Source organism: Mesoplodon densirostris, chromosome 18 (assembly GCF_025265405.1).
Source record: "Mesoplodon densirostris isolate mMesDen1 chromosome 18, mMesDen1 primary haplotype, whole genome shotgun sequence".
Classification (NCBI taxonomy): domain Eukaryota; kingdom Metazoa; phylum Chordata; class Mammalia; order Artiodactyla; family Ziphiidae; genus Mesoplodon; species Mesoplodon densirostris.
The window spans coordinates 63,325,461-63,347,423 of record NC_082678.1 but is presented as its reverse complement, the minus strand read 5'-3'; the positions used below and the strand labels follow the sequence as shown (position 1 = coordinate 63,347,423).

The 21,963-nt window shown below is 34.2% G+C and overlaps 1 protein-coding gene across 2 annotated transcripts in view; it reads left to right on the top strand.

The window, feature by feature from the left end:
- Positions 1-21,963, top strand: part of STXBP4 (syntaxin binding protein 4) — a 171,539-nt gene that overhangs the window by 79,423 nt on the left and 70,153 nt on the right. For both annotated transcript variants that reach the window (XM_060080938.1, XM_060080939.1), the window contains 4 exons: positions 13,246-13,422; positions 19,586-19,702; positions 20,196-20,245; positions 21,791-21,924. In XM_060080938.1, the coding sequence (XP_059936921.1) occupies positions 13,246-13,422; positions 19,586-19,702; positions 20,196-20,245; positions 21,791-21,924 (478 nt within the window). The remainder of the gene's footprint in view (positions 1-13,245; positions 13,423-19,585; positions 19,703-20,195; positions 20,246-21,790; positions 21,925-21,963) is intronic.

The following is a 21,963-nucleotide window of genomic DNA, read 5'->3' as shown; positions in this document are numbered from 1 at the left end:
TTATGTGTTTATGTATACAACTCAAATGACTCACATGCCTGACACAAACACTACAGTTCAACACTAATATCTTAAATGATGCAGTGATAAAAGTGAAATACAATTCTACCAAAACAAAATACTTTTGTGTAATGGAAAAATATTTTATGCTTATTAAGTTTTTAAATTTAAATGCAAACTGAAGAAAATTAAATTAAAAGTTCAGTTCTTCAGCCTACTTAGCTATATCTCAAGTGCTCAATAGTCACATGTAGCTAGTGGCTACTGTGTTAGACAGGGCAGGTCTAGAACTCTGCATCCTTGCTACTCAAAGAGCAGTTGAGTACCAACAGTGTCAGCAGCACCTGGAACTTAGAAATGCAGGGTCTCAGGTCTTACCCCAAGACCTACTGAAATAGAATCTGCATTTAACAAGTCCTTGGGTGATATGAATGCACCTTAAAATTTGAGAAGTCCAGATAACAGGCAATGGAGGATTTAACTGGGTAGTGGCAATGGAATTATACCAAGTATACCAGGGCCGTCGTGTGAAAGATACCATGAGGGTAAAGTCAACCAGACTTAACAGATATAGCATGTTCAGTAATAATCAGAGAAAGCGGTCGAGGCTTTGTAATTTGGTGATTGAGAGTCTATAATAATGCAATTAACAAAGCAAGAGAAGTGAGATTGAGAGTAAAGACGTTTTAATTCATACTATAGATTAATGCATATTTTCCAGTTTTAGCAAAAAATAATTTTTAAAATATATATGTGTGTGTACAAACACGTGCATACATACTGGCACAACTACTCATTTCAGAAACACACACTTGCAATAAAAATATACCACCCAAAATCAACCCAAAACTGTCCGTTTTTTTTTAGTATATTGACCTTGCATACAATTCATCTTCTCTTATTCATGTAGAATGTTATTGTTCGGTTTAAGGGGATTTCAGACTTATTGTTAATGAAAGAGTTTCTATGCTTTAGTGAAAATACTACTTCTCCATTTTTCCAAGGATTAATTTCTTTTTTCATAATTAGCAAGTCTTTAAAAATTATAAATACATCTAATGAGGTGGATGGACCTAGAGTCTGTCATACAGAGTGAAGCCAGAAAGAGAAAAATAAATGCCGTACCCTAGCGCATATATATGGAATCTAAAAAAAACGGTACTGGTGAACCTAGTGGCAGGGCAGCAATAAAGACACAGATGTAGAGAACAGACTTGAGGACACGGGGGTAGGGGGGAAGCTGGGACGAAGTGACAGAGTAGCACTGACATATATACACTACCAAATGTAAAACGTATGGCTAGTAGGAAGCTGCTGCATAGCACAGGGAGATCAGCTCGGTGCTTTGTGACGACCTAGAGAGGTGGGATAGGGAGGGTAGGAGGGAGGCTCAAGAGGGAGGGGATATGGGGATATATGTATACATATAGCTGATTCACTTTGTTGTACAGAAGAAACTAACATAACGTTGTAAAGCCATTATACTCCAATAAAGATGTAAAAAAAAATAAAATTTACAAAGTAATTGTGATTAACTCTTCTCTTAAAAACTTTTAAAAACCAGTAACTTGAGTCATATGAAATTTGGCAAAATATCTTTCCCCCTTTTTAGTATCCTTTTGAAGATCTTGATATGAAATCAGTACAGTACTAATAATTATGCCATATAAATCCTTTAAATACATAAGTAACCTAATTATTAAAACACCATTAGATTGACTTTCAATTTATTTTACAGTGCTGTTTCCAGTTGCTTACAAAGGAGAAGAGAGCACAATTTGATATCCTTTGTTCATTTAAAACTTTTAATTTAATTATTGTGAGACTTAATCCTAAAAGCAGAATAATCTCCCCTTTTGAAGGTACAATAGCTATTTTAAATTATGGAAATTAATTTACCTTTATTTAGTGTAATGGCCCAAAAAGAAAGCAATGAAGAACTAAAGAGAGGGAGACAGGAAGAATGGGGAAAAGGAAGGGAGAGCAAGGGAAGAAAGAAATTAAAAGAATGAAAGAACAAGCTGTGAAGGGATCCTTTTCCACTAGAAGGATCAGGTACATTTGTATTTTTTTCAACCAAGGGTGGCTACCATAATACTTTACTCACTGTTTTGTAAAGAATTGGTGGTACTATTCTCTAAAATCTAAGTATTTTTGATGAGTTTTCATGCCTTACAGAATAATCCAATCTAACTGTTTAAAATCATGAGCACAGTTTCCCATGAAATTATATATACTGCTTGTTCTTTTTTCTTCAAGTTCTAACAACTTTTAACAGGCATGGGCCATTTTTCTAGCAACTTCCTTTGATCAACAGCTTTCTAAAGCCTACTCTCATACAAGTTGTTTTTAAAGTTTCTTTCAGCATAGTGTTATGACCTAAGGCAGCAATGAATTGGTGAACAGTCCAAAGCCAAAATATTTAGCTTGTCTAAACCAGTCTCTGCCCTAAAGAAACACGGGAAATTTCTCCAAGTTCAGATAAGCCCAGTTGTAGTTGGCCTCACCTGTGTAAAGGTTGGGTTGAACGCCTGAGGAGGGCGTGAAGTCCCGAGGCTGAAACGAGGTCAGATCAGCACAGGATTCTCTGTGGACAGTTGAGCATGAACTTAGATACAGCTGGAACAGCTGGAATGTGCACTATCTTGGTTTATGGATTAAGCAACAACGGAAACTTTAAGAACAGATTAAATATATCTCTAAAAGGAACAATAATATGTGATTACTAAAGAATATTCACATTTTCACACTTGAAGAGATTTGTTAATTTTGTGCATTTTTTAAAGAAACAGTAAAACCTCTAATTTTTAGAATTGATAAGAGTTCTTACACCACTTTTATTCTTCTTTAGTGATCTGAAGTTTTTACAATAGTTCTGTATGGAACTAGTAGATATTCCAAGATGCCAATCTCATCTTTAGAGGAAAAAAAAGAAAAATACATGTATTTGTCAGGGTTTTTTTTTTTTTTTCTGTTCTGAAAGGGGACTGTAGTAAAATGTTCCTGTGTTCCCATTTCAGATGGTCACTTATAACCTCTGAATGTCAACCTGTATTTTCTATTAAAAACCCGCTTTGCAAGGATCCCTCCTGCTACTCTGTTATAGTCTCAGCCACCTCCTTCCATGCCCCATCTCTTAACATCTAGCAACCACTAATCAGTTCTCTGTATCTATAATTTTGTCTTTCCAAGCATGTTATCTAAATGTTATCATACAATATGTCACTTTTGGGGATTGGCTTTTTTCATTCAACGTCCTTCCCCTGGAATCCATCCAGGTTGTTTTGTGTATTTATATTGTTCCTTTTTATTGCTGAGTGCTTATAAAACTGGTGAAATCTGATTAAGGTTGGTGGATCGTATCAATGAAATTTCCTGGTTGTGATATTCTACTATACTAATGAAAGATATAACCATTGGAGGAGACTGAGTGAAGAGTACAGGAAACCTCTCTGTATTATTTCTTACAACCATGTGTAGTCTACAATGATCTTAAAATGATTTTTAAAAAGCAAATAAAACAAACAAAAAAGCACCCTCCTTAAGAAAAAAGATTATAAAGCTCCTACAATGATAGCAATCTGAGTGGAGAAACTTGTTAAACAAACTTGGTTGGATTTATTTTTCAACTTTAATTCCCTTTATGAGAATCAAAAAAAAATGACCCGTGTATTCTCCAGTGTTAAACTTTCCCAAGTAACTGCCTTAGTTAAAGCCAGCTTGCTTGGAAAAGGAACAGGAAGACAGCCCAGTTGGCATTCCTATTTGCAGACAGCGGCCATTATCTAGTGATTCACTGGAGGTGAATGTAGCATTCTAACCTAGCTTCGGCAAACAAAGATGTCTATTTCAGATACCCATTTCCAAATAGTTGTTTCTTTTTAATGTAGAAAAGTTCTTACCATTTTAAGAATTCTGAGAGAAATTTTATTACCCTATTGATACTATGGAACTGTTTTAATTGTGTTAGATTAACTAGACTCACAGAATTTTCAATGTTAGAGAAGTTTAGGAGGAAAGTGATCTCATTCTTCATAGAAACCTTTCAGTTCAATTTGATTACAGTATATTCTATATCAGTCGTCTTAGTTAGAACTGATGTTAGGGTTCTGGTTTCCCTACTGTGAGCCACTTATTTTCTGGCTGTTCAGGGACCACATTCAGCATTATTTCATCAGTTGTTTCACACATGCCTGCAGTAACTTATAGGGGCAACTTGGCAAGGGAGATGTTTCAGCTTCTTTTATTTTAATGCTCGTTTTGTGTGAATGCACTGTGAAAGCTAGATATACTCTTTACAAGGAGCTCTCAATCTAGTAAGAAAAATGAAAAATAGAGGAAAACCATCACTTCCTAGAAAGCACTTCAGAATAGGTGCCCTATAGGTGGTGAGTTGTCAGAGACATGATTGTATATCAAAGTAGGCATTACTCCCTATAATTTTCCTTATTTAACCAAAAACAAGCAAATATAAATCTGTAAAATTTCATAAGTCAGTTGCTAAAAGAACACCTTTCCATGGTATATTTTAAACATCTATGCAGATGCCAAACATTTTATGTTTCTTAATGTAAGAGCAATATATATTAACTTGGCTGACAAACTAGTAAATTTTACCCAAGGAGGAAGTAGTGATAAGGCAGTTGATACTATAAAACTCCTGTCTTGGCAGTTTAACCTGTGAGAAACACTTTCAGTACTCTTACTTTGCTGTGTGACTCATGACATTGTGTTAAATGATTTATTCACAAACTACTTTAGAACTAAAAACAAGACTTCTCTAGTCCTACCTAACCTTACATAAATAAATCACCCTATTTGAAAATATTGTATGTACTTTGATACATTGTCATCCTCATTAGGTACCAAAGATTGTCTATGACCATGGGTTTCAAATAAAATTGTGACTTCCATCACAATTCTTCATATTCAAGGCAGCTGATTTCCTGATATGATTGCTCATGACATTCTGCCACTCCTGACCATATATGCCCCTTATGTCATTTGTATCCCCTTCCCACTCTTGCTTTTTCTTCTTCACTTCTATTCTTAATCAATAACTGTTTTCCCACTTTCCCCACATCATTTTATAAGATCTCTTTACATTGTAGTTATTAACCCTATTTCTACCAAATCTGTTGCCAATATTTTCCCCTATATACAAATTGTCTTTCTAATTTTTTAAAAGTTTTTAAACACAGGTGTCTTTGTATTGTCAAATCTATCTTTTTCTTTGTGATTTCTCCCCCCCCCCTTTTTTTAACTTTAAAAAATTTCATTTCTAGCAATTTCAGATACATATTTACCTGGTTTTCCTCCCATCTCTGTGTTTGTTTAGCCCACCTAAGAATTTACTCTGTTTGGTATATGGTATGAGATGAGTGTCTACACTTTGCACTTTTTTTCCAAATAGTTTGTTGTCACAACCACTCATTGTTATGTGGTATCTCCATTACCATAAATTAAATTCTCATATAGTCTAGGGGTCTGTTTGGGCCATCTAATCTTTCCAGTTGCTTTGTCAATAAATATTGGGTGAATTAATGTTTTATCTAACTCTTCTTTGGCTAGCACCAACTTTTGTAGTTTATATATGCCTTAAATCCTTGGGCCATGTCCCACATTATTTGTTTTCTTTCTTTCCTTCTTTTTTTCCTTCTTATTGTTGTTATTTTTCAGAATTTGCTTACCAGTTCTCACTGATTTTTTTTCTTCCAAATCAATTTAAGAATCTTATTTATTATTTAGATCTTATTATATCTAGATTCCAGTTTGGAACTCTTGATCAAGTTCCATCAAAACAAACAAAATTTGATAAAATTTTGATTCTAACTGAATTCTCTAAAAGTTAATGTGGAAGGACTAAATTTCTGTTTTTAAACTCCAAACTTCAGATGAATTCTAAATATTTGATAGCTAAAAAAGTAGCCTTTGAGTGGTACTAGGTTTCAATGAACAGGATATAAATTCTGATTATGAAAGGAATTTCTAATACTGTAAATGTTCTCTTTTGGTACATTTGTAACCAGAACTGGAGAAGTAGGAAAATAGTTTTTTCTTTTATGTCAACCTTCACTAAACCGGAAAATATGTGTTCAGGGTTAAATGTATTGTCAAAACAGAGTTTTAACTAATTTATATTTTGAACAAAGTTCACATGGTAAAATTTATTAGATAGATGTACTTGTGTGTCTGTCTTTGATTAGGGATTTCTGTTTATAAACAGAGATTGAACATTGTTTCTTTGATTTTCTTTGATGTTCAGAGGCAGAATTCAATTTTGCACCTTTTGGAGGATGAGGCAGCTGCAGGTAAAGAAGTTGACAGCTCTTGGGAGGGTTAATTAGAGCTAATTATAATTTGATTGACCTGCTTTTCCTCCAGAAAGCTTAACCAAGTCTTCCTTTGCAAAGTTAGGATTTTGCTTTTTCATACAAAGTAAAGAAAATCTTTGCTTTTTGGATTGACAAATATCTATCATTTTTACTTTACAAAGGAGTGTCACCACACAAATCACAGAATCAGGGATATGGGTGGGGTTGGAAAGGACTTTCAAGATTATATAGTCCTTGGGAGCATGTATTTATTATATTAACTTATGGTGGAAAATTGTAAATTTTAGAGAAATATAAACTAGCATGCATAATTTTTAAATCTTTAAATTTTTATATCTATTTAATGAAAAAGCAGGAAATAAAATTGTCAAACACAAATAAAGTGTAGCTATCTGTCCTTTTTCGACCTTGTTAGTCTTCATTTCACATGGTTTAGATGTAATCTCATTTACTTGATAAATACTATAAAAGGATTTTGTTTATATATAAAGAGAGTGTAATGAAATGATTTGCTTTTTATTATGTGGTATTTTTCATAGCATGGCTTATGGTTCTTACTGTAATTATTTAAATGAAATACAGTTCTCAAATATTCCCATAAAATTGAAACCTTCCTGTGAAAACTTCTTACCTAATAAAGTTCTCTAAGGCAATTATTACATATGAAAAACAAAATAGTCATTTTCACTGTTTGTCCACTCAGATATATCTCATATTTATGCTGAATGGAGCACCTGTTAATATCAGATAGGGTTTTACTCTCAGACAGCTTGTGTTCTAATTTGGGCAGTCAAGACCGTTTGACATTAGAAAGTTTGGGAGTAAAATACTATTTTAATGACAGTTCAACATAGCCGTAGGTGATATTAAGTAGTATGTGATTAATTAAAGACAACAGATATTATTAAGAATAAAAGGAGGGGAAATCATTGCAAGCTTAAGTGGTTTGGAAAGATTAGAGGAGGTAAAATCTGAAGTAGATTTTGAAGGATAGATGAGAACTGGATGAAGAAAAAAGAGGAAAAGTGCATTCACCTAGTGGAAGGAATAATGTGCTCAAAAGCATCTTGGAGGTGGGAGAGTTGAGTCTGGGAAATTTGGTAAGTGAATGTACTTGGATGTGGTAATCCTGTAAGAGAGTCAAATGTGCTAAAACTGGAAAGGTTGATTTGGAACAAATAGTGGAGAACCTTGAAGTATGGAGGTTGAGGATATATTTATCATGTACCATGTACTTACCTAAGCCACATTTTATCTAGTTACCTTAGGTTTGTTACCTAAGCAGTATTTCAGGAAAACTGATCCTTCAGAAGTATGCAGAATACATTATAGTGCAGAACACAGTAGGCAGAGTGATTACTTATGTGATTTTCATAGTACCTAAGTGGGAGGTGTTAAAGACATGAACAGTAGCATGATGGTAAGAATGGATATTAAGGAATGGTACAAATACATCATCAATGAAGAATTCACAGGTGCTTAATAACTGGTTAGGTATGGAGGTGGAGTAGTGGGATGGATGTATGCTCGGAGAAGGCATAAAGAAAGGGAAAGGAGAGAGCACATATCAGAGACATATATAAAGTTCTGTGAATTCATTTTCTCCCCCAAGTGCATCGTGGTTAAGGGATGAGTTATAGGTTCATTTTGTGAACATCTAGCAAATTACTTTGTGATCATCCATTGAGAGGAATATGAAACATATTTTAATAAATTTGACACATAAGTTAAGGAAACTAGATATAACTTGCTTTTAAACGCTTTCCTTCAACAGCCCTCTTCCTGCAGTAACCCTTAATCTTTTTCACAAGCTGTAATGGGATCAAGACCAAGAAGGGTTTTCCAATGAGTGGATGTAGGAAGCTGATAAGAGAAGTATTCTTTTGGGCTTGGTAGCGTAAGTTACATTACACTAAAACACATATCTCTTTGCAGTCTCCTTTTTCTCCTGTCAACCACTGACATTTTGAAAGATTTACTGATTAGCTTAAAAATTACAGAACTTCTAAGTTTAGTGATGTGGATGTGCTACCTAATTACAAATGAGCAACTGCAGTTAGTGCTTTTTCCTTCTACTTTAGGGAGCCGTTAAAAACTCACAACTAGAGAAAGAAAGGTTTTACATAATTGTTGCTAACATTAAAAAAGACATGTGCACATTATATTTCCGAACAACTATTTCAGTGCCTCAAGAAAGCCTTCAATCATTTGATGTAGTCTAGCCCTCTAATCACATTGGTGATTATGAATATATTTCAAAAGCAGTAAAGATGAACAGGAAAAAAACTGTACCAAGAACTGTAGTGGTTTCTTTAACCCTATTGTGACAGTTGTTTTGATCTTATAAAGTAGGTGTTGTTATTTACCATTGTACAACTGAACAGAGTCTTGGAGAATTACAGAGCCAGAAAATGAAAAAAAATCACATATCTAAGATTCTGAGGTATATCTCATCAAACGCCCATATTTTTAATTCAATATCATGTTAATGCCTTAAGGGGGAAAAAGTGCTATATGTGGAAAAACAGGTAATATATTGTCTTTTGTCTGAGCTTATGCTCCCCTTTGAGTTTATACTGCCCTTTGTTTCAACACAATCACATAGCTAACTTCAAAGTATTTGTAGCCTACAAAGATTTTCATTTGTTTGAACTATATTTTCAAAGAAGAATGTGGTCTGATCTTCCCTGAAGGTTCATTGTGAAATTGTGAGGTAGAAAATCCTGATTTTACAATAAGACAGTGTGAGTTGAAGGCATTTCCTCAGTGTCACTGAAAGAAAGTTAAGTCAGAGATTTGCCTTCATAATTCATGACTCCCTTCTAGTGCATTTGTTTGTACTGCTTAGTATTAAAAAGCATAATGCTTATGTTGATTTTTCTATTTACTATTACATCTTAGTTTCTCTTATTTTCTAACTTTCTAAAATGAATTAATCTGTACCTAATACAAAGTAAATCAGTGAACTGGCTACCGCATTTACCCTGATGGGATTTCAGGCTCATAGTAAGGTACTGGGAAAATTCTGGCTCAACTGTTACTGACATAGGAGGCTTTACAGTTATTAGAAGACAGCCCAGGAGGAAAAGAAAAAATGGATTTATGTGATCCTGTATTGCTAAATACGGCACACTGCTGCTGCTACCTTCCCTTTACTGCTTCCTCTAAGAGTCGTCATTTCAATGCACTAATCTTTTAAACAGCCGTTTGGTGGGAATTGGGCTAGAACTTTGCTAAGGGGTCACATTTACCAACCTGACAATTATACATTTACAAAAGAAATAGCATGAATTTATTCAGCATCAAAACCTCTGCATCTTTTACCACCCAACTGCCTTTCACACCATATTGCCATCAGTGCACTATAATGGCTATATAAATTTCATCCAGATTCTTCTTTTAATTAACTAGTATTCTTTGAACAAAAATAAAAGTGCTGTTTTTATAGAGGAATAAAAACTGCCTGAAGCAAGTGTGAAGAAGACAAATCACCAAATAAGTTATTCTTTATTGCAGCTATGGAGAATTCTGTCCCTCCCTTTCTCTTCAGTAGCAATATTTTTTTTCCTAGCCTGAGTGAATGGAAAATGGGCAACAGTGTAGCAGCCTCGAATGTGTTTGAGTTTATTGTAATGACCACATCCTAAAAGCTCATGCAGGACTGGGCACTGATGATATTGTCATCTACAAGTGATTTGGTTTTTTAACATTTTCTGTAGTTGGTAGCCAAGAGCACGAACTTTGTAACTATACTGGCTGGGTTCAAATCCCAGCTCAGCCACTTATTAAGTTTGCGATTCTGAGCAAGCTCCTTAACGTTTCAGTTTCCTATCTATTAAATGAGGATAATAATAGACATACCTCTCACAGCATTAGGTGGATTATCTGAGTTGATCCATGTAAAACATCTAGAGCTCTGTCAACACACACTAAGCCGTTACCCCCTGTATGCACAGTCTAATGTGAAGTGGACCCTGCTCTGACACTGGTGCCCCCTGATCACCTGGGCTGAACTGACTGACGTGGTGGTTAGGTAAATGTCCTTTTATTTCCTTAGATATTTCTTTCTAAAAGTACCTTTTATTGCAAGCCCAATTACCTTTAAAAATAAGAAAGCAAAGTTATTTGAGTCAAGGGTACAATAGGCAGTTGGTTGGCCATGTCTCCATCCTGCAGCTGCTGCCAGATCTAGCTTTCTAAACCACTGTGTTCTCATATCAATTTCTGCTCAGAAGGTTTCAAGCCTTCCCCAGATCCAAGCACCTTTGCCTATCACGCCATTTCTACCAGAGCCCCGCCCTTTCCCTCCCTCTCCCCAGTCTTTTTTCTCCATTGTGCCCCTAGATGAAGCATCTACTCCAGTCAAAGTTGATCTATTTCAAAGTCAGTCGTTTCTCAAATGCACCACATTCAGATTCCTTCTTTTCCCTCTTCCTTTGTTCACACTGCTCGTTTGTCTAACATGTCCTACTCTCTTCCTCCACTTATAAGTCATATCTTCTGTTCTAAGCTGAGCCAAAAGAGGGAAAGTGTCTTTTACCCCCTTTGTAGTTTTTATCACATAACATGATTGTCTGAATGCAGTAAGTGCTAAGTAAAAGTTGTTAATGATGAAGAACCCTCCTGTTAGCTCTATTTTCAAACTACATTTATTTCTTTTATTTTTATAAATTTATTTATTTATTTATGTGGTTTTGGCTGCATTGGGTCTTCATTGCTGTGCGTGGGTTTTCTTTAGTTGAGGTGAGCGGGGGCTACTCTTCGTTGTGGTGCGTGGGCTTCTCATTGCGGTGGCTTCTCTTGTTGCAGAGCACAGGCTCTAGGCACGTGAGCTTCAGTAGTTGTGGCACGTGGGCTCAGTAGTTGTGGCTTGCGGGCTCTAGAGCGCAGGCTTGTAGTTGTGGTGCATGGGCTTAGCTGTTCCACGGCATGTGGGATTTTCCCGGACCAGGGCTCGAACCCACGTTCCCTGCATTGGCAGGAGGATTCTTAACCACTGTGCCACCAGGGAAGCCCTCCGACTACATTTAGAATCTCACCACTTCACACTATCTCCACCACTGTCACCCTGTCCAAGTTAAAGTAACTGTAGCTTGCCTATCCCATTCCTCTTCTCCCTATTCCACCCTTGCCTACTCCTGTGATGAGCTGTCTGCTCTCAACACAGCAGTGAAAGTAACCCACATAAAATATAAGTCAGATCATACCACTTCTCTGCTCAGAACTCTCCAGTCACTTCCCCTCTCACCCTGAGTAAAACTAAAGTCCTCTCAGTGGCCTCCAACGCCTCTTGAGATCTGCAACTCCACGCCAACACCATCCCTGCCCAAACTCCTGTGACCACTTTGCCCTCATTTCCTACTATTTCCTTCTTCCTGTCCCCTACTACTGTCTACTTCTGTCACACTGGCTTCCTTGCTGTTCTCTGAAGATGCAAGGCACAATCCTGTCTCAGGACCTTTGCCCAAATTGTCCTCTCTGCCCAGAAAGTTCCCACTTGGGAAACTTTCATGGCTCCATCCTTCCTGAAGTTCTCTAATTAAATGTCTTCTCAATGAGATCTTCATTGATTATCCCCAATTTGCTGTCTATCTTCCCAAACTTTCAATAGATTGTAAATTCTGGGGGACAAAAGGAGGACTTTTTGTCTATTTTGTTAGGTACTCTGTTCTCAGTACCTGAAACAGAAACTGGCACATAATAAGTACTTAATGGTTATTGAATGTATGAATGAAAAATTGACCCTTAAAAATATGTCCTAGAGTAAAAATACTTCTAATCCTCCCTTAGGCTCAAACAAAAGCAAGTGTCCTATAATAGCTCCCAGAAAATTAAAATAGCCACAGTTGAATATTAGCCATGGCAGTTGTAGCAGAAAGTTCCATTGCAGAGAAAAGAGATTTCTGCATCAAGTAAAGAAAAAGAAGTGGTTTACATTACAACAAGTGCCGTATTAAATTATATTGGTGTACTGGGGGACTATTATTGACCCAACACCACTCATTTTTGAGAGAGCAAGTGGTTTTGCCCACACCGTCCTCTTCCTAAGGTGGAGAATGTAGCTATTATATAGTTTTGTTTTGCTTTTGTTTTTGTTTGTCATCTAGTGGTGGAATAAAATGGTGAAAATAACATTAATGTTGGAGTCAGGTAAACCTGGGTTTAAATTCTGGCACTAGTATGTGTCCTTGGGTAGAATATGTAACCTCCTGAGCCTCTGTTTGGTTATGTATAAAATGGTTTTTAATAATGCCTTTCCCTCAGTGTTCTAAATGTTAAACGGGAGAAGATGCATGAATTACCTGAGACATAACATGTGGTTAATAAATGTATTGCGAACATTGCATCCCATAGAAATAGCTGTATATTTTGCTACTGAATTCTACCTTTTGGCTTAAATCAAAATGGAGAAATAGCAGTTAGACTGATGTCTAGGAATAAACTTTGGCTCCTGGGGCTTGGACCACGGAGAAGCCCTCAACACTATAAATCTCTCAGCAGTATCTGATGAAGCTGCAAGAGCCTTCCTAGAACATGAGCCTACCACCTGCTTGACTTTTGTAGAAGCCTACTCTTTTTATCTTTTGAGCTAATTCTTAGTCTTCTATTTTCCACTTTCAATTCTCTTTTGCTTCTCTTATTTTCAAAATTCTATGCTAAATGTGTGAAGTTGGAGATTCCATACTGAAAGTTTTCTAAGAAATCAAGAAAGGAAAAGTAAGGTCAGGCAGCTACTCTGTACAGTAAAATAATGTGAATATTAATTTTCAAACTGAGATGTGAGAAACATATGTATATTGGTTCACTTTTAGAATTAGAACTTCCAGGAAGGAGGAAAATATTTTGTTTAAACCACTGAATTGTTTTTACATGTTTTTTTTTCAATGACATTATTTTTTGATATCTTTAGGAAGCCAAAGCTGTGGTCGAAGAAACAAGAGCCCTGCGAAGTCGGCTTCATCTTGCCGAAGCTGCACAGAGACAGGCACATGGAATGGAAATGGATTATGAAGAAGTGATCCGTCTGTTAGAGGCCGAGATTACAGAGCTGAAAGCTCAGCTTGCTGATTATTCTGACCAAAATAAAGTAAGCAAAACAGTTCTCTCTTCTAGTTACCATGGTTTCCTTGCCGTTGTCATGTATCCTGTTTTCATTTTCTTTTCATCTGCACTTCTAAACTAGGTCAGTGTTTGTCTTCTATAATTCAGTGATAGGATGATGTGTCATGATGGGGGTAATGTGAAGTTTATGAGCCTCCGTTTATCCAGATAGCTTTGGGATGGAAAAGTATGTGCCCAAATTTATTCGGGTCATTGGTCAACATTGTACAGCTCAGGCACTAAGTCCTGGAACTATTTAACATTTAATTGATTACATTGGTTTCCTCCTTTTTCCTAAACTTGCTAATTTGTCCTGTGGGGATGGGAGGAGGAGAGTCTAGGGATGGAGTTTGCTCTTTGATTAGAGCACTCAAGGAAGTGTGAAGGTTAAAGAATTTTTTGCCCAAGGCCCAAGATAATTAATAGAAAGAAACTTGAGTTTGAATTTAGCAGACTCCAATTTCAATAGTGAAATACTGAATGCTTTTCAGAAGGCAATGTGAACTTTTTTTAATGTGAATTTTTTCATTATGAGATTTTTAAAAACATACTGTATTCATTGAATGGTCTTCAAAAACTGTAACAGACATTTTTATTTCACTGAAGTGAGGTAGAAAATTAAATAAATTGAAATAGATATTTTATAACTTCGTAGAGTTCATTTATAACCATAGTGTTTATATCTCTCTAATACAGTCATCTTTCAAGAGAACATAAAACAAATTTGAAAAATTTATGTGTATTTATTTAAACATAAAAGAGTTAAATACCTTAAATATACCAAGTAGAAATGAAACCAGTTTTAGAAAAGCAAAATACAGAAGAAAATCTGAAATTTTCTTTGGTTAGCTCTGAAGAATCACTAATATATTTCTCACATCTGTCCATTTAAACCAGTTCCAAAAGAAGGTTGACATTCCCGTCACCCTTTGATAATACCACAAGACCAAGGGGAGAACATTACTTGAGACAGCAGAAATACTTAGGAATATTACATGTATTTATTATTCTTGACCCAGTGTTTACATTCTGAAATCAGAGATCTGTGCTTATTTCATGTGAGTAACTTTAACATGATTCTGAAAATATTTTGGGAATTTTCAAAATACTAAAAGTACTTTTTTAAAATAATAACTTGATTTACTTTTGGAGGGATAATCAAGTCTTTAAAAATACTTTTTAAATAATATAACATTCAAGGAGTTCACATGAATTTATTCATTTTTTTAAAGCATGTTATTTGCTATTCTTTCTTCCAGCTCCTAGCTGAGAAACGTTTTTGTCCTAAGTCGTGTAGTAATATAATTAATTCAGTTCTTCTCTTTTTTAGCATAATGGTGTCTCATGCCATTCCTCTTAACAAAATCCTAAACTAAACCATTAACCTGTCTCTGAAGATAATCTTTTTTTTTTCCAAAGAGGAGATGTTATACATGAGCATCTTAACATTTTCCAAACCCAATACCAGTGGAGAAATAGAAGAAAAAATTTTTTAATTGTTTGAGATTGCTTGAAGAGACACTGACCAAGATATTACAGGATTCAGATTCAAATATTCATTTTTAAGGCAGATTCTTTTTGTAACAATATTATTTTTCTTACAAGTTTTCCCTTATATTATCTCTATATTTACTTATTTCCCTTTTTTTTTCACCTTCAGCTTAAGAAATAAAACTTTACCAGTACCTTCGAAGACCCACAATATCCCTTTCCAATTGCATCCCCCTCCCTCACCCTCATAGGTAAACAAACCACTTTCCTGGATTTAGTGTTAAACATTTTCTTGATAATTTTACTACCTATGTATATATCTCTTAACAATATGTTGTTTAATTTTGCCTGTTTGTCAACTTTATGTAAATAGAAATATACTACTTTTATTGTTCCAACTTGTTTTTTCACTCAAAATTTTGTTTTTGTGATTCATCTATTTGAAGTTTATAGCTAGTTCATGTCTTTTCATTGCTTTTTTGTACTCCATGGAGTGGATATACTACAGTATATTTGTCCATTCTGTATTTGATGGACAGTCCAATTGTTTCAGTTTTCTTCTTTTATGAGCAACGTTGCTGAAAACAGTTTTGTACATATATCCTGCTCCACATGTGTAACAGTTCTCTTGGGTTCATATCTTGGAGTGGAATTGCTAGGTTGAATGATGGTTGTATGATCAACTTTACTAATTACAATTAGGCAATTCCTAATTGTGTTTGAAAGTGTTTGAACCAATTTTACTCCCAACAGTAATGAATGAGAATTACCGTTTACCCCAAATCCTTGCTGATGTTTGCTTTCTTTTACTTTTAATTTTTATCAAACTGTTAGGTGTGATAAATGTGTCTCATTGTGGTTTAATTTGAATTTCTCTAATGATTTTGAGCTACTGATGTGCTGGGACCAGCTGGTACTGGTTTATGAGAGCTGACTGTGTACTTTCTTCTTAACTGCATGTTCAAGGACATCAGGTTGTTAGCTTGAAATCAGCCATGGTGGGGTTATTTACACCCCCAAGTGCAATAAAACAGGGCTTTGCCCCTTGTTCCAGATAGTCAGTTGAGCTAATATTTATGCATTTAATAGGCATTTGTGTTTCTATGTGAAATGCTTCTTCATATCTTTTAACCATTTTTCCATTGGGTTATTTGTCTTTTTTATATTCATATGTAGTGATTGTTTGTATGTTCTGGTTACTAACCTATCTTATATTTTATGTTGTAAAAATCCTCTCTGGAATTTATATCTTACCTTTTCACCCTCTGGTGAAATGAACAGGTGTTATTTTCAAGTAATCAAGCTTTTCAGTCTTCTCTCTCATGTGTCTTTCCAGAAATCTTTCCATTCCCAAAGATATTTTTATATTTGTCTCTAAAACTTTTAAAACTTTGATCCTTCTGTCATGGTTTATGTCACTGTATAAGGTAGGGATTCATTTCATTCTTTCTTTTTTATTCCAAGTGAATGACCAACTATACCAGCACCGCTCATTCAAAAGTCTCTTTTACTCTAAATCTTGATCCGACCAACTTGTCTAGTTCTTTTTCTTTAAAAGTGTGTTGGCTACATAACCCTTTGATCTTTTATATGTATTTTAGACTCAGATTACAAATTCCATCAAAAGAAATTAATACGATTGCCATTTTTACTGAAAATGCATTAAATATATAATTTGGGAAAAATTTACAGATTTATGATTGCATCTTGATTCATAAACATCATTGAGGAACAGAAAGGTTAATTGCATGTGTCCAGAGAATCTAGTCTATAGATAACTCCAAAATTCATTGATGGTTGCTTCATGGCTTACTGTATGACCAATATTTACAAATATTCAAAGAGAGCTTGAAAAGAATTCTGCAATCATTTGACATGTTATTTTATATAGTCATATTAATTTCTTTGTCAGGGAATAGGTTAAAATTTCCCTTGTGATTACGTTTTTAAATTTTCTGTATATATTTGAAGTAATGTTTTTAATTGCATACAAGCTTAGAATTATGTTATCATCCTTTTACGAAAATGTTGTGACTCTTCAGTCTTCTTTTCCCCTTAATGCTTATTTTTGATTGATATTAAAATAGTTATACCAGCTTTCTTTTGGTATTTACCTATGTATTTTTTCCATCCTTTTACTTTCAACTTTTCAGTGTCTTTATATTTTAATTGTGTCTATGATAAACAACTGGCAGTTGGATTTTTTTTCCCCATTTTACTGATTTTTGACCTTTAATTGGAAAGGTCTTTCCATTTACATTCTTATTCGCAAATGCACTTGGCTTCATTTCTACCCTTTTATTTTGTGCATTTCATTTGTCCCATGTTTTCTAGTTGTTTGTCATTTCTTGCCTCCTTTTTTTTTTTCATTTTTTGGATTGGGTCAGACTTCTTCTGTGTTCCCCTACTCCCATTTCATTTAGTTTGCTCTGCTAGTTTAGAAGTTAGACACTTGGTTTCTAATTTTTAAAGATTATATTAGAAATGTTAACATTCTATTTTAACTTAAATTATAAAACTAATCACTGGCTTTCCACTTCTTCCAAATATTGTAAGGACTTTAAAACATAAATCCAATCATCCCTTTCTGCTTAATTTCTATTAACTAAGTATTTTAGTTCTTTCTTGACTTTTAACATCATAAATTAGATGCTACTACAGTTTATTTTGTACAGTCAACCTTCATTTAGATAGACCTCCATGTTTATCACTTTCTTTGTTCAACATTCTTCTTTTCATTTGATATCCTTGCTAGAATTACTTTCGTTTTTCCTGAAGTACATCTTTTAGAAATAGTGAGGATCTATTGGTAATAAACTCTATTTTTGTCTGGAAACTTCTTTTTTGACTCTTGTTCTTAAAATATATTTTTGCTACATTTAGATTGTTAAATTGGCACTGAATTTCTTTCAGTGTTTTTATTCCATGGTTGTGATATCAGATGTCAGTCTGTCATTTGTTTGCTATCTGTTGTTTCTTTTTAGATGATTTTCTCTTTATCTTTAGTGTTCAGCAGCTTGACTATGATCAGTCATGTGTTCACTTATTTTTATTTATATTGCTTGAGATTCATGGAATGAGGTTCCTGATCTGAGGAACAATGTCTTTCACCATTTCTGTAAAACCCTAAGTTTTTATCCTGACCTATTCGTCTTTCATTATTTCTAGTCTGTCTTATGTAAATCAGATTGGATGTATGCTAGATCTTCTTCCGGTTATTTTTTCTTTCTTCATATTTTCCATTTTTATTTTTATGCTCTGTTATGAGAAGTTTCTTTACTTCTGTCTTCCAGTTCACCCATTCTCTTTTCATCTGTATCTAATTGGATAGTAAATGCATAAATTGAGTTTCTAATTATTACTGCTTTTTTTTAAATATCTTTATTGGAGTATAATTGCTTTACATTGTTGTGTTAGTTGCTGCTGTATAACAAAGTGAATCAGCTATACATATACATATATCCCCATATCCCCTCCCTCCTGCATCTCCCTCCCACCCTCCCTGTATTTTTACTTTTCAGATCTATTTTTTTGTGTCATCTGGATCTATTTTGATAATTTCTTTATTATGCTTTAAATTCTTAATTTTTAAAACATATTAAACATAAATTTATATTCTGTATCTGATCACTTCAGTAGCTGCTATCTCTATAGGTTTGATCCTATAATTTGTTTCCTTCAGCTGACTTTTCATCCATAGTAGCTTATTTGCTGAGATCATATTCTTTTGATACATTAAATGTAGGCATTCTTTGATGTCTGAGTTTAGCAAATAACCCACTAGAGAAATTTTTTGTTTGCTTTTATCAGCCAGGGACCAATTTAAACTAAATTTTCAGCTTATGAATGTACAGGCCACACAGGTAATATAAATTCTGACCTGGAACCTGCATGAGTTGGGGGACTGTGGTCGGCAATTATTCAGGGGACACTTTTCTAACCATTCACCAGAGGCAAAATCAAAAGGTTTGTTTCTCCCTAATTCACCCATTAAAGTTCTCTTGTTTGCCATTTGTGCCTGATGAAACCCCAAACTATAGGCCTCCAAGGATCAGCAAATACCCTGAGATCAAATTGTGCTATAGTGTACTGTAACTTCAGTGGGTTCACTCAGCATTGCTATTGCTTATCTTCATGAAATTCCTTCACTTTTCCTAGAATTCTTTTACTTCCCCATCAGCTCAGCTTTACATTGGGTCATATTACTTTAAATATGTATGTATATCTTCAGCATGTTGGATTGTGCCACACTAATAGGCATATTAGTCAGCAGCTGGTAACCGTCAGCATCTGGTAACCATGTTGTCAAGAAACGCCATAAACTAATTAAAATGTATTTTAATATAAGAATATAATATAAACTAATTAAAGTGTATTATATATAACATTATATATAATAAATGTATTATTATATAACTTTTATTAAAATAAAAGTTATTTGTAGCTTATCTTAAAAAGTTTGCAGCATTCCTGTGCAGCTTAACTTTTAAAAATATGCAATTAGTTAAGTACCCCCCAAAACCAGCAGATATGTACAATAAGAGAGAAAATAAATGATATAGTAATGTTGGATATTAGTTAATAAAAAATGAAAATAGGAGCCACTAGTATAAAATTAAAGAAATGTATAATATGTTCCTTTTGATATCTCTGTCCAGGAAAGTGTTCAGGAGTTAAGAAAGCGAATCACAGTACTTGACTGCCAATTACGAAAATCAGAAATGGCTCGAAAAACTTTTGAGGCATCCACTGAAAAGCTTCTTCATTTTGTAGAGGTAAATTTTCCTGTTACATCACTTTATGTCCATTTTTAAGAAATGTATAGACAACTGACATACAGGTAAATGTCATGGTGTTTGATGGCTAGTGAAACATTCTCTGGGATCAAAACAGCAATGGTGACTTACAGTCAGATTTTAAATTGCTTAGATAATGAAAAGACCAGCTAACGTACAGATTAAGAGAAATAATTGAGACAGGGTAATATGATCCCAAATATATACTATGTTTTAATGAACACTTTCTTAACTTTTGATACTATGTAAACATTAGTTGATAACTACCCTATAAAGAAATGTTTCTCTGTGTATTATAATAAATTCTGAGTAGAATTGTATGTTAATGTAATTGATTTTTTTCCCTATATAACAGAAACACCTTTTTAATCATATGGGTGGAGGGGGTTATAAATATTATTTAAGCAAGAGAAAACATTTTAAAAAACTATCTAAGTTACATTATCACCTTCGCTCTCTTGTTTGTCTCTAGGCTATTCAAGAAGTGTTTTGTGATAATTCTCTTCCTTTGTCAAATTTAAGGTAAGAAAATTTAAGTGTTTTCTGCAGAGTATGGCCACTGATTACATTCTTCATCTGGTACTTGTGCTAAAATACTGAAATCTCTTAAAGTCTTAATATAGTCAAAGCAATTTTTTCCTTTTATAAAGACTGCCACTATCAATGTAGTTCTACTTCTGGCAACGTATGCTTGCAGAAACATAGGAAAACTCCACCCTTTTCTGTGAAAGCAACAGTTCAATAAATGAAGATGATTCATTATATTTTAAGTTTCCACACAGCATTTTTGAATTTAGAAAAATATGGTAGTACATATGGTAGTACACCTTTAAACTCATTTTAATGTAATACTTTATTTCTTCAGGTGAAATCTGATGTTTTTATTGTTATCTATGCTGCTTATGATGTAAAATAATTATGTGAATACCATGATGATTATTTTCAGTATGATGTTAAAATACTCAGCAGTCGGATTCCACTTGTATGGGTTAGACATATCCCCAACTCCCACCACCCAAGGTTTCATTGTGACCTTGAATAATAATTCAAAAGCTTTGGTATTAAAAATGACTATTTAAAAGCCAGAGCCTTCCCTTGCAGGTTCACAGAACAAAAGTAACTTTAAAAAGCAACATTAATATATGTAACTGAATCACTTTGCTGTACACCTGAAAGTAGCATAACATTGTAAATCAACTATACATCAATTTTTTTTTAAAAAAGCAACATTAAGCAACTTTTTGCTACATCTTGGAAAGTTAAACACTAGTAAAATTTGGTTCAGTCCTTTTAATACACTATATCATCTGTAGTGGATGTTGGCCTTGGTATTCTACACAGAATAAAGGCTCTGTATTTGAATTTGAGAATTGATGCTTTAGTTTCTCCTTGTGAATTAATACTATCATGCTTAGGTAGATGGATTATAATAAGTAATGATGGCTTTGTCATCCGTTTAAAATTGTCTCTTTTCAATTAAAAGTTTCAGCATAATGGTAAAAGTAAAACCTTGCATTTTAATTGTATCAGAATGCATTCATTTCAGGTGACATTCACATTTTTTAAAAGTGGTATAAATGCTCTAAGCTTTTTTAGATTTAGGGATAGCAAAGGGAAGAGTTTAAGAGAGAATTTCAGGAGCAAATATACATATTGAAATTATATTTAATATTACTAGAAGTAGTAGTGAATGTCTCGTTAATAAACTTATGTTTAAGTGCTTAAGTGTTTACAAAACTAAATAAAAGGCCACATCATGTTAGCATAACACAAGCACTCACAAAATAAGCCAAACAAATGATTGAGGAGGGAGCTATCCTTCTATCCTTTCCTCCTTATGTATAAGGTAAACCTAATTTTTTAAATATGCCTATTTATTATATAATAAAGAATTGAAAACAGAAATATTATTTTGTGGGAATTATTTCGATTATGGCTATAAGAACACAATGTTCCCAGAAATGAAAAATTTTTGTACAATTTCATAACTAATAAGAATTCAGACCTAGCAAAGATAGATATTATTCATTATGTAATAAGTTTAGCTTTATTTTATTGCTCCCATAGTGAAAGAAGAGCTATGTTAGCTTCCCAGACGTCCCTCATGCCACTGGGAAGGAGTGGACGTAACACCCCAGCAACGCTGGCACTTGAATCGAAGGAACTTGTTAAATCTGTCCGTGCCATACTTGATATGGATTGTAAGTTTTCTGCGTTTTTTCATGCTTTTAAAAATAACT